Genomic DNA, 12,600 nt, shown 5'->3' with positions numbered 1-12,600 from the left:
TAGTTCCAGTCTTTTCCCCCTCTCTTCAATCCAGTTTCGGGAGTAAACCTTTTTGTTTAAAGTAAACACTCTATTTTCTTGGTGCCAGGACCCTTAGAAATTTGTAATTTAGCAGGAATATTTGGAAAAAAGTTATGTGTAAGTAGATGGACAAAATAATGAGAAACATTTACTGGCCAGCTCATAGAAAAGTGACTTAACAAGTGCTCAAGTTAAGCATGTGCTTCAAATCCCATGTTTCCATAAAGTACTGAACCAGAAGACTGTTTAAGTGAAGACTGGAATGATGTCTAAAATCCTTGACATGATGGTTTTGGTGGGATTTTTGTCATCCAGTCCAGTCTTCCACCACACTTTTCCAGAACCTGCTTATGTAAACCAGGTACATATACAGTCCCAACCTTCAGTGACTGGGATAAACCTGAGTGGAAAGTGATATTGTGACCTGAAGGTGGAATAGTCCTGATTGACACAATGTTTAGAGAAAAAAAAGGTACTTTTTATAACCCGTATTCCTCACCCATAGTTTGTACAAAATCAGAGGGTAAAGGCATACACTCAGGCTGTCTGAATGCCAATGAAATGGAAACATGAGCAATACTCCAATTTAACTCCACAGAATCCACTAGTTAGTAAGTAGTTCAAGTATTTTAGTGCCTGCTGTGTTGCTGCCTACAGGGAAAATACTCTTAAGTGCTTTCCCTTTCTCAAAAAGAAAAGGAGTTTTCATCTATCTTTTATAAAGCTGTCTTGTTACATCCATTATACAGCATGACACAACCAGCCAAAGGATATATTGTGGTGGTTTCCATCACATGTTGTAGTGACAAGGTTTTTGTGGAAGGCAGAATACACACATGTGTGTGTGTGTGTGTGTGTGTGTATACACATTTATGTATAAACATATGTATATATATATAGATGCACTTATCAATCTAGATCACTTGACAGTGAAGATGTATGTGCCTTATGCTGGCCTATGGTGTGTCAAATGTGGGGTGTTAATACCTGCATATGTGAAATCCAATATTTTTTCATCTGGCCAGCTTGACACAAAAGGGCAGAATTATCCTTATTCCAAGAATATTAGGCATTAACTGCAACAGCTTTTAAAACTACTTTTTTCTGGTCCATGGCTGACCAGCTGTTTGAGGAAATAGCAGAGAACAAAATCTGATTTTCAGACTCCGTATACACTGTTAGTATCACAGAAAGAAAAAAATGGCAAGAGATGTCCCTGAATAATATTAGGGTTTTTAATCCCTGAACCATCTAATACCTTATTCATTTCAAAAATGTGAAGGGCTAATGCAGACTGAGGATAGGAGTGATGATCCACAGATCACAGTTCTAGATCAGAAGGATTTTTAAAGGTGCACACATAAATTCTGTATGCCTGTATGTGCATAAATGCAAACTGTCTTCTCTGTGCAGAGACCAGTGAGATGTCAAGATAGGCACTGTTTATGACAATTTAGTTACTAAAAATGCTGATTTTCCTACCGTAAAACAACTTCAGTGAACCTGTTGGAGCAGGAGGAGGGCCAACAGGATGATTAGAGGGATGAAGCACCTCTCCTAGCAGAAAAGGCTGAGAGAACTGGGATTGTTCAGCCCAAGAAAGAGAAGGGGTGACCTAATTACAGCCTTCTAGGACCTGAAGGGACCCTACAAAAAACATGGAGAGGGACTTTTTACAAGAGTGTATAGAGGCAAGACAAGGAGGAATGGCTTCAAACTGAAAGAGAGTAGCTTTAGATTAGATATCAGGAAGAAATTATTTACTATGAAGGTGGTGAGGTACTAGAACAGGTTGCCTGAACATTTTGGATGCTCTGAGATTGCTTAAGGTCAGGCTGGATGGGGCTCTGAGCAATCTGATCTGGGGAAAGGTGACCCTGCCCCTGACAGGTTGGTTGGAAGGAGATGGTCTTTAAGGTCCCTTCCAACACAGACCATTCCATGATTCTGTGATTCTATCCTATGAGGATATTTTTGTTCAGCAGTAGTATCCTTACATACTTCAGACAACGGGGAGTGTGTGTGTAAATGTAGATATACATGAATAATCAACATATAAGAGTGTGCAAAACATTAAATAACTGCTTGACATATGCAACATTTAGCTACTTTGCCTCTTCTGGGTTCATTACTCCAGCCTTTCCATCAGCATTCTGATATCTAACCCTTGAGCAGAAGTGGTCCAGGCAGTTTTCTACCTCCATTTTTACTTTGTTTTTAGTGAGTTTGACATTAACTAATAATTTTTTTTAAAGTTTCCTGATCTTCCTTGTTAGGGTAATGTTGTCCCTCAAAATACCCTGTTTTATGTCCAATACAAGGATGATTAATTTCTGCATGGGCAGAATCTTACCATATACTCCTTGAGGACAAGACATGAAGATTTGAAATTCCTGGAAAGCAGAAAATTCCCAGAGCATCAGTAGGGCACCTAGAAATAACTAAAAAAACTACTTTGTGGGTTTAAGGAATCCCCAAATGTCTTCAAACAACCTTACAGCTACCAAAATATTTAAATTTAAAAAAAGTTTTTGCAGATAAGAATAAAAACCATTGTTGCAGTAAAAACAGAGGCTGATGTGCTTACTGACTGCCTTCATTTATTACTCAGTAGTTCTGTCTTCGCCACAAAATCTCAGATGAGAAAAGACCTTCAGGAGAGGGAACCTGGTCCAGGATGGGGATGGATGGGTGAGGAGAAATGCTCCCCAGAAGTTGCAGAAGACTGACAAAGGCAAACAGCTGACCTTCTTAACAGGAAGGTGTTGTGGGGGTAAAAGAAGTTCTCCTCTTGAAACACCTGAGAGAGTCTGCTGCCCGCTGAAGGGAGCGGCCTGAGCACAGGCGAGTGGCAATGAACGGACTGTGGAAAGGACTGTGCTGTCCTTGGCACCACTTGGTCAGTCCAGCTTCAGGGACCTGGTAATGGCCAGCTGCTGGTGTGCACTGGTGGCTTGAATTTTAAACACAGCCAGCTGGAGGTTACCAACCCCATTTACTTTGTAGGTAAATCCTATGCCCTCTGGCTGAAACATCTTCTCCCTATTGAGCCCAGGGAACGCCTTACCACCAACCTTGCTGAAGGGGGAAAAATAAGGTCTGCAAGCAGCTCACCTCCTCCGTGATACCACCCCCTGCTGTAGTGACACCTTGTTGTCACACAAGTGCACCACACTATCCATGGTTTTGGCCCCAGAATCTCAAATGCAAAATCACATCTTTGTCCCTTTAACTTCTCTCTCGGCTGTAATGCCTGTTTTCTCCCCTCCTCTGGGACTGTGCACTCTGTTGCTGCTCCGGCTGCTGGGAGCAAGCGAGGAGAATTTCTCCTACTGGCAAGTAACCAGCCAGTCTGGGGCTGGCCCCTTCCCAGAACGCTGCTGTTTGCATACCAGCAGGCAGAGGAGCAGGTGAATGGGACTGGTGACATCTGTACAGATGTGTTTGACTGCTTACATGCTGTTACGAATCTGCTACCCTTAAAGCCTCCGTTTCTCTGACGAGATCTCTCTCTCTCTCTTCCCCCCTCTCTCCCTCTCTCTCTCTCTTTCTCTCAAAATTATTTTTCCAAGGAGAAAAGGAAAAGGCAGACAGAAATAGAAGGCAAGAGACAACAGCTTGAGGACCAGATACTTCAGCTGCAGCATTTCAAGGTAAGGGACTGATGCCAGAAATGATGGATTGACTAAATCTGTTCATTATTAGACATGCAGATCACACGTCTGAAAGCTGGGAAAAGCCCACTCTGACATGAAGCAGCTTTCACTGCCGGAGCTTATCTCTTGCAGTGATCATGTCCTGCCTGCTTTTCATTCTGTGCATTGCATGCACAGGACCATGTTGTTTAAATGGTTTAGGAGCATGGAGTCAGGAGGGTGTGAGTGCAGGCAGCGCAGCGGTGCTGTTATTATTAAATGGTGTTATTTATTATACATAATGATAAGACACCAATCACTGTGGTTTGGGTGTGCACTGCATGGCTTCTGCCAGCACTTTCTGCCTGCAGAGCTGCGTTGGATTTCTCTGGTGCCTGTCATTAGGTTTTGTGCTCGTGTGTTGCAGAAGGAGTGGTAGTTAGCATGCATCTGTGTACATGTGTAAAGATTTCATTGTAGGATTGAGTTATTAGGCATGCATGGCATAATAAAATGGGCATGTATGTACATGCAGGGAAGGTGTTGATGTGTATGTGTGACTCTACATGGAGAAGCGCCTTGATATTTAACAGGGTGCCGAGCAATCCCAGTCCCTGTTGGTCTCCATGACAGCTGCAGATAGCATCATTTGAAAGCCATCCTTGCTATTTCTATCATTTCTCACTCCTGTCAGTAGCATATTTGTGCATAGCAAAGATAAGAACAAAAACATACATGTGATCTTTTTGTAGCTGATGAGCATTTGTGGGTCAGATCTTGTTATATTAGTTCAGTAGGGGAGCCTGAGGATCAGTGATTAAAATATCTGAGAAAGATGATTAGAACTGGACCGTTTGTCCTCACAGCAAGTGAGCTGAGCTGTGTTTTTAAAATTAAGGTATTTAGGTTTCTTGTGGAATAAGTGTACATGTATATGTGTGTTTGAACAGTGCACCTGCATTGGGAGATGATGTGCAGAGTATCTCTGCCCACACATGCACTTGTAGACCAGACTGCAAGTTATGCTACAGGCAGGTTTTCTCCTGCCTCTCCAAGACCCTGCAGTCATGTTCTGCATGTCCTCCTTTTCTGGTAAACACAATGCAGTTAAGCCCAAGTAATTGATACCACCTACACAAATGCCCCATCAGGTTTACCACCAGTCTGTGGATGTCACACGGTGGTGTTTCCAGTCAAAGATGTGATTGCATTTCTGTGGGGCAGCAGGAGTTGCCATTTTGTTCAGGCTGCCATTGACTACAGGCAGGGGAGAATTTCTTCTGATAACTGTAGGGTACTGCAGCAGAGCAGTAAGGTACTGTTCCAGTACCTTCACAGTGCTTGCTTTTTATCTTTTTGCTACCAAGCTGATGACTCCTTTTAGGATGTTAACTGTTTCCAAGCTAACTGCATTATGATTCTTCAAGAAATTCCTTAAGCAGAGCCTTTTGGATAGACAGTTCTGTCAATTTTCTGCTTCATCTGTTTTACTTTGATATAGCTGTTGCTAAAATGTATTTTATCATCATCCATAGCAAAACCCCTCAAGGTGGTGCAGTGGGATCAGCCCCTCAGCTGATGTAGAGGGTATTGACTTCAGCCCTGCTATGCTGATTGCCACTAGTGGAGGTTCAGTTTTGCCGCATGGATTTTTTCAGTGACACACACGAAAAATAGCTGTGTCCCTTGTTTTTTTATCCCACAGGCTGGAACAAGATCAGTAATCATACAGAAAGCTAATGGGAGATCAGGGCACAGAAATTTAATGGCAGAGACTTTAAAATGGCAGCTTTCTCAGCTGAAATCACAGCCAGACTTAAGGTCTGTAACGCTGTGTGTGAGGATGAGCATCAGGACATGATAAGATCTTCCCCACCTCTCCATTCAGTGGCATCACTTGTCACCAGAGGAATATTGTGCTGCTTTTACAGGGGTGGTCATGGTGACTGCTGCTCTGGGAGCTGCCTGTACCACCAAGCAATTGTGTGCTGGGAGACAATGTCTCTGTCACCTGAATGAGGTGATAGCAGAGGTCTAACTGGGATTGCTGAGTTCATCCTTGTTGCTGCTAGAACCTTCATAAAATTAAAATAACAAAAAATTTTAAAAATTAAGATAGAGGCACTGGCTGGTAGTGTTTCTGTTTCTCTTTGGAGACAGAGAAAACTGCATTTTTGTTTCATACATTGTTCAGTGTTCTGGTTGCTTAGTGGAGTGCTGACCAACATTATATTTTGCCTGCCAGTTTGATTTGCTCATTTGCAAAACTTGTATCCCCCTCCCATTTCCCTAGTGCTCTCCCTCACCTCACCCTGTTTGTCCTGGGCCCCTCCGAGTCAGGGGCTCAAAGTCTGACATCAGTATAGTCCCTCAGTCTGATATGGCTCGCCAGTCTGATGCACCAGACCAAAATAAGAACATATATTTTCCCTCTGAGTGCAAGTAGAACCATGATTCATTTCCTGAATTATGTGGATTTCATCTAATTCTGTGCAAGGCATAAATCTGGGTTAAAAGACCAGGCTTTCCTAGGAAGCCTCTGTATTTACTTAAAATGCTGTGTCTGTTGATGTCCATATAGAGTGCCAGGATTTCATATCAGTGTTCATTAAAATCTGCTGTGAAGAAGCCTTTGAAAATGAAATCTAGGTTAATCCTGTGTCTGCAGTATCTGGGTTGATCCCACAAGCATAACAGCTTGAATTCACACAAAGACATTCATGCCAGTATTCAATGGGTTTGCTCCATTTTTGTGCAGTGTCAGAGTAATTTTCTTTTTAACCTGCACTGTGTAAAATAGCATGTTAGGTTACCTAATAAGGGTTCTGGAAGCTACAGGGTCTCTGTTAATTTCAGAAAATTTATTCACATTGGAAAATATCTAATAGAAATAGTTTATTGCAAATGTTTATGCTGGATTACCTACAGTTTTCAAGTTGCTAATGCCAATTAGACCCCTGACAAAATGACTTTACTACCAGTTCATTCATTTATCCCTTGCCACATATCTGGCTGAAAACAAGGCAGCAGAAGGTGCTGTCCCACTGCTCTAGGCAGAGCAACCCAGCAAACACTAGACCTAGTAAAAGTTAGCACTGAATGTGAACAAAACTTTGGCAACACCTTTTACAAAGGCTTCTGAGAATGAGGTCAGTGCTGAGGACATCAGAACAAAAGTGTGGCTCAGCTGTTAATGTTCTCTGTGAGATTCAGAGTTAATCAAGTGAAACCCTTCAAATGTGAAAATCTGGAGTAGGAGAGTCTAGAGTAGAATAGGCTCTAAAAGCTGAATTTGCTTTTGCTGACAGTGAAACCATATCCTCTCTTCTGTGAATCACTGCAGAGTAAGGACATTGGTGGGCACAGACTGACTATGTAGTACCTTGGGGCCATTGAGTCACTCCGTTGAAGGCAGGAGGTGTATTTGTCTACATTACAATCAGATGTCTTCATTGGAAAGGCCCTTGGTGTTGGAACAGGTATAAAGATGCTCTGAAGTCCCATTTTTTGAGATTGAACATGCTCTTTTGCTCTAATAAGAGGCAATTTACAACAGTTCCCCTAACCTCACACCTATTCCAGTCCTTAAGATGAAAATAATACTTTTTCTTCCATATAATACAAGGTCAAATTGTGTTTTTTAACAATAGATGGAGTTTAAATGTCAGGCCACAACAGTTTCTTGTCTGTATGCCTACAAATGGGGCTTCCTTGTCCATAGGAACTGGAGGTGTTACCAGCTTCTAGAGTTTAAAATCAGAGAAGTGGTCAAAATTCACCTTACACCAAACACATTTTGTGCAGTATCCATCAAAATTAGTTGGTTTCTGGAGAAAGACTAAAATTTATTTTGGTGTCTCAGTTGAACTGGACAATACAACCTACAAGCAACAACTTCTTTTAAGAGCTTGTTCAGCTAGGCAGCAGTTGGGCCAGCTTGTTTTAACAGGGATGTTTACTATTTCAAATAAACTCCAGGGTAGCAGTATTTCTTCCAAAATCTGACTTCCTCTGTATTTAGTTGAATAGAATTTCTGTAATTGTTTATGGTAGCTCTGTTTGGTGGCCAATGGTAATAAAATAAACAGAACAAAACCTCCTAATTGAATGAAAAATTACTTCTCTGCTGTTACTTTAACTATTACAATTACAATAAATCCATTTTCCACAGTTATTTTAGTTCTGCAGTCATATAAATATTAGGGACCTATTTATTTTAACATCTGCTTCTTAAAGACTGCAGTTCATGAGCACAATCTGTGACATAATTACATCTTTACTCTGAAGGAAAGGAAAGCCTTTTAGGTTGTTATAGAGATTTTCTTAGGGTATAGTTTTAGCTGAACCATCTCATCTATAAATAAATTTTAATTTTATAGTTTCAGTTATATTGCTGTCCTCAATTTAATCTGTTCTTAAAATAATTGCTGTCAGAAAATATAAATAGGTATGTCTGTCTCTCTCTCGATATATGTACAACACTGTGGAGAAACAGAGATAACTTTTGCAAATGAAGGAATCTTGTAATCTCTTTATAGCAAATCCCTTTATGATTTTCAAGTAAATTAATACTTAAACCAAATGGCAACTCAGCCAAGCGCACAAAAAATGTTTGGCGGTGTCATCCAGTCTCCATTCCCTACAGGGTCAGTGCAATATTTGCCAAAACCTAGCTCAGAGATAAGGGTATCATGTAGAACAGTGTCAGATACCTTGCATAAGCCGAGGAAGATGGTATCTGTTGCTCTTCCTTTATCCACGAATGATTTATGGCTCCATCACAGAAGGCCACCAAATCTGTAAGGAGTGGTTTTCCGTCAGTAAAGCCATGTTGGCTGTCACCAATCATGTTTTTCATGTGGCTTAGCACAGTTTCCAGGAGGATCCTGCTCCATGATCTTGCAGGCACTAAGGTGGATGGGACTGATTGGCCTGTCATTGCACAGGTCTTCCTTTTTTCCCTTTTTAAAAGCAGGGCATATGCTCCCATCTTTCCAGTCACTGGAAACTTTACCAGTCTGCCATAACTTCTCAAATAAAGTGAGTAACGGCTTAGCCACTTGCTCTGCCAGTTCTCTCATCAGGTCCCAAGGTCTTGTGCACCTTCAGGTTCCTTAGATGGTCTTGGACCTGATGTTCTACTACAGTGGGTGGTTCTATATTCTCCCAGTCCCTGCCTTTGCCTTCTGCATTTCAGGCAGTGTGACTGGAGCACTTGCTGGTTAAGGCTGAGGCAAAAATGTACCTCAGCCGTCTCCATGTCCCAGGGAACCAGGTCTCTTTTTCCTTCTGGAGAGACTGAATGTTTTCCCTGGTCTTCTTTTTATCACCAACATATCTGTAGAAGCTTTTTTTCTTGTCTTTGATGTGTTTGGCCATATTTAAGCCCATCAAGGCTTTAGATTTCCTGACCTGATCCCTGCCTGCTTGAACAATCCCTTTGTATTCCTCACTTGGAGAATTGCTTTCATCACTTGTCCTTGCTTTCACACTCCATAGGCTTTCTTTCCATGTTTGAGCTTGTCCAGGCGATCCCTGTTCATGCACACAGGCCTCCTGGCATATTTGCCTGGCTTCCTCTTTGTTGGGATAATCACTCCTGAGCTTGGAGGAGGTGATCCTTGAATATCAAACAGCTTTCTTGGGCCCCTCTTCCCTCCAGGTCTTTATCCCATGATTTTCTACAAAGCAGATCCCTGAGGAGGCCAGAGTCTGCTCTCCTGAAGTCCAGGTAGTGAGCTTTCTGTGCACCTTCTTTGCTGCCCTAAGGATCTCAAACTCCATTTCATGGTCTTTGCAGTTGAGGCTGCCCTTGAGCTTCACATTCCCCACCAGCCCCTCCTCATTGGGAGAAAAAGGCCTGGCATAGCACCTCCTCTCCTTGGCTCTTCTATCACTTGGAGAAGGAAGTTATCATCATGGCACTCCAGGAAGCTCCTGGATTGCTTATGCCCTGCTGCTGTCCTCCAAAAGGTTTTGGGGTTTCTGGAGTCCACCATGAGGAATAGGGCTTGTGAACATGAGTTAACTTCTAACTGTCCGTAGAGAGCATCAGCAGCAGTTTTGGGGCATGGAGAGGTTAAGAACAAATTCAGAGAGGAATTTCCATTTTGAGAGCACAGGGGACCCCTCTTCATCCCATTCTGTGTATTAGCATCTTTGGGCTGATGCCCACCTTCTGCTGAGAAGTTTGTCTCCCACCAGGATTTAAACTGAGAATCGAGAGGCTCTCTGACACTCTGCTAACCTGTTTTATGATCCAGAAGAGAAATCCAGATTCATTAGGCCAGAAAGGGAGTGGGAGATGGAATAGGCCTGCACAGTGAAAGTATTTAGGGCACTACTCTATCTGAATTGTTTACAGAGCATGAAACCCTGGATATCCTTGTTGAGAAATAGCATTTTGAAAGGAGGGGTTTCAAAAATCCTTATAGGCTTTTCTTTTCAAGGAATCAGAAAACAAAGTGACTATCCTCAGTTAAAATCTTTTAGTAATAAAAGAATAAAATAGAATTAAAAAATAGAATAATTTATTGAGGGCAGCTACACAAACTGACTTCCACAGAGACATGAGAGCTTTTGTCCTTTAGCTCATGTTCCTTATCTGCTTGCACGTCATTGAAACACAGCTGTCATTATTCTGGTATGATCCCTCTACAAGTTGTGCTTTTATTCAGGAAAAAGATTATGTGTGAGGTGTGCTTTGAACTGGGGCAGAGTTATCCTGGGATGATCATGTAAATAAGCATACCATACAGGCAGAACTTCCTTGAAACGCATCAAAATTAGTGTTCAGGTTTCAAGCAGTAACAAGGTCCTTCAAGCACCTCATAGCCACTCCAGCAGATTTTGTTGCAGCCAGACTGTGCCAATGTAGCTCAAGGACATTTACGGCTCTCTGCAACCTGAGCCCCTCCCAATGGCCTGAAACACATTCAAAAACTAATTCACATCACCTGAATCCAGCTTTTTAAAATAATGAGTATAAGAAATTTTAAGACTGGAAAAGAAAGGAATATCTGAAATAGAACTTTTCTTTTTACCTCTTTTGACCGATGTGTGCATGTGGGAAGGAGTGACAAACTGAAGCCAAGGTGAGACTGAATAGGGAGAGGAAATTATTCTTTTGGGAGATAAGAGTGAAAACAACCATGGCTCTGTAGTAAAAATAACTTGCAAAGCCTATTTGTTTTGGGGAGAGAGGTTTGAGAATTTTTGAAATCTCAGATTGTTAACCATTACAAAGGTTTTCTTTTTATTAATTTTTACTTCTCTCACAATACACTTTACTTGCTTTGTAAACACGGAGTGAGTACTCATAGGGAAAACCAAAACATACCTAAATTTCTGGCACCAGGAGGTAAAACGGTGGTGCCTCTTTTCATCTGTGTATCTTTAAGAGGATGTCTTGTTCAGTCTTTTCAGTCCAACTGCATGAAGGCCAGAAACATCAACTAGCTTGCAAGTTTTTTATTCTAGTTCCAAAATTCCCTGGTAATCAGAGATGTTCTCATGGATTTAAGAAGTAATTTGTGTGTGAGGGAACCCTGGAGATCTCCTTGTGCTCCTGCCAACAGGAGCAGGTTTTTCCCATGCCCATCTTCATCCCAATACATTTGGATTCTCTACCAGGACAGAATCCCATGATCCACCCCCTGGAGACTTGCTCCCAGGTTGGGCCATGTGGGACCTCATTGCAGCATCCCCTTTTGCAAGCTGTGCTCCTGATTGTGTGTGCCTGCCAGGGCAGCCCGGTCTCCTCATCCCTCCCCTCACCTCTTCAGCACCTGCTAGCATTTGTTTATAGTTTACTCTCATTATGGTGCTTAACCTTGCCACAAGTGAAATATTAAACAACTGAACAGAGCCATCATTATCATCCTGCAACAAAAAAGTCTGAAATTTTAAATAGACTTTCTAAAGAGAGACACTGAAAAATAAACCCTAACTCTCCAGCGTAAAACACACTCTGTAGAAGAGGAATCTTCCTGTTACTTCAAGCAGAAATTTCTGGTAGACTGGATGCTTAGAAAATATATGTAGAAAAGACTTATGTGCTTGGCTTAACTGAACATCTTACTGCTCATTGTGCTTCATCTCAATGTCATCTCAAGTTTTTACTGAATGTTGGAAACACTTACCTTATATTGAGCTGTACCTGTGATCCCTGTCAGTGAAACTAGTGTGTACAGGCCAGTGCTCTGCAGCTGATGAATGATCTGAACAAGAGAGATACAAACTTTGTGTCTGCTCTTATGGAGTCTTGACAGTGTCTCTTGCTGTAGTGGGTTTCCTTGAAGCTAAAAGAGCTCAGGTTTTAGTTCATCTTCTTCATCTTTGACTGGAAACAACTGTCTACTTGATTTACAAAGTTAAATAAATGGGACCTGAACAATTTTAAAGCAATGTACTCAGAATATTTACATTAATGCTAATATTGACACTACTGCTAATGAAGGGGAAGCTTACTCTGAGCACATAAACTGATTGGTGCTTTTTGTCCCCAAAAATCATTCCTAATAGGGCCTTTATCTGTACAGCTGCAATTCCTGTTCGTGTGAGGTTTTTAAACAGACAAAGCAAGAGACCTCCATGAAGAAGCTATCTATAGCTGTCATCATACCCATCCCTCAGGTCATATGCCACAGACATGCCTTCATGCATCTGCAGCTCTGGTTGCATGTGGCTCACACTGAAGCCCCTTGCCTTGTCATGGGGGCACCAAGCTGAGATGCAGCCCTTTTCCAAGTGAGCACAAATCATTCCAGCTATCTCAGTTTTCCCTCACCCATTTCTGCAGTCATGTTGCACTGTTTTACATGTTCCTGTGTGCTCTGTTGCTGTGCTGAACATGTGTTTTGAGAAAAAGCAGTGGCTGTGTAAATACTCAGAGGAGCTAAAGGGCACTCAAATGTACCTGCTACAGTAAGCAAACAAGGGGGAA

The 12,600-nt window shown here is 41.8% G+C and overlaps 1 protein-coding gene across 6 annotated transcripts in view; it reads left to right on the top strand.

Annotated features, from left to right (window-relative positions):
- PALM2AKAP2 (PALM2 and AKAP2 fusion) overlaps positions 1-12,600 on the top strand; it is a 265,964-nt gene that overhangs the window by 43,935 nt on the left and 209,429 nt on the right. For 5 of the 6 annotated variants that reach the window (XM_032097533.1, XM_032097535.1, XM_032097534.1 and 2 more), the window contains exon 2: positions 3,594-3,674. In XM_032097533.1, the coding sequence (XP_031953424.1) occupies positions 3,594-3,674 (81 nt within the window). Of the gene's footprint in view, positions 1-3,181; positions 3,432-3,593; positions 3,675-12,600 lie in introns of those variants that run through there. The other variant, XM_032097536.1, reaches the window with a different exon arrangement.

This window comes from Corvus moneduloides, chromosome Z (genome assembly GCF_009650955.1).
Source record: "Corvus moneduloides isolate bCorMon1 chromosome Z, bCorMon1.pri, whole genome shotgun sequence".
In the NCBI taxonomy this organism is placed as follows: domain Eukaryota; kingdom Metazoa; phylum Chordata; class Aves; order Passeriformes; family Corvidae; genus Corvus; species Corvus moneduloides.
This window is presented reverse-complemented; position numbering and strand designations above follow the sequence as displayed.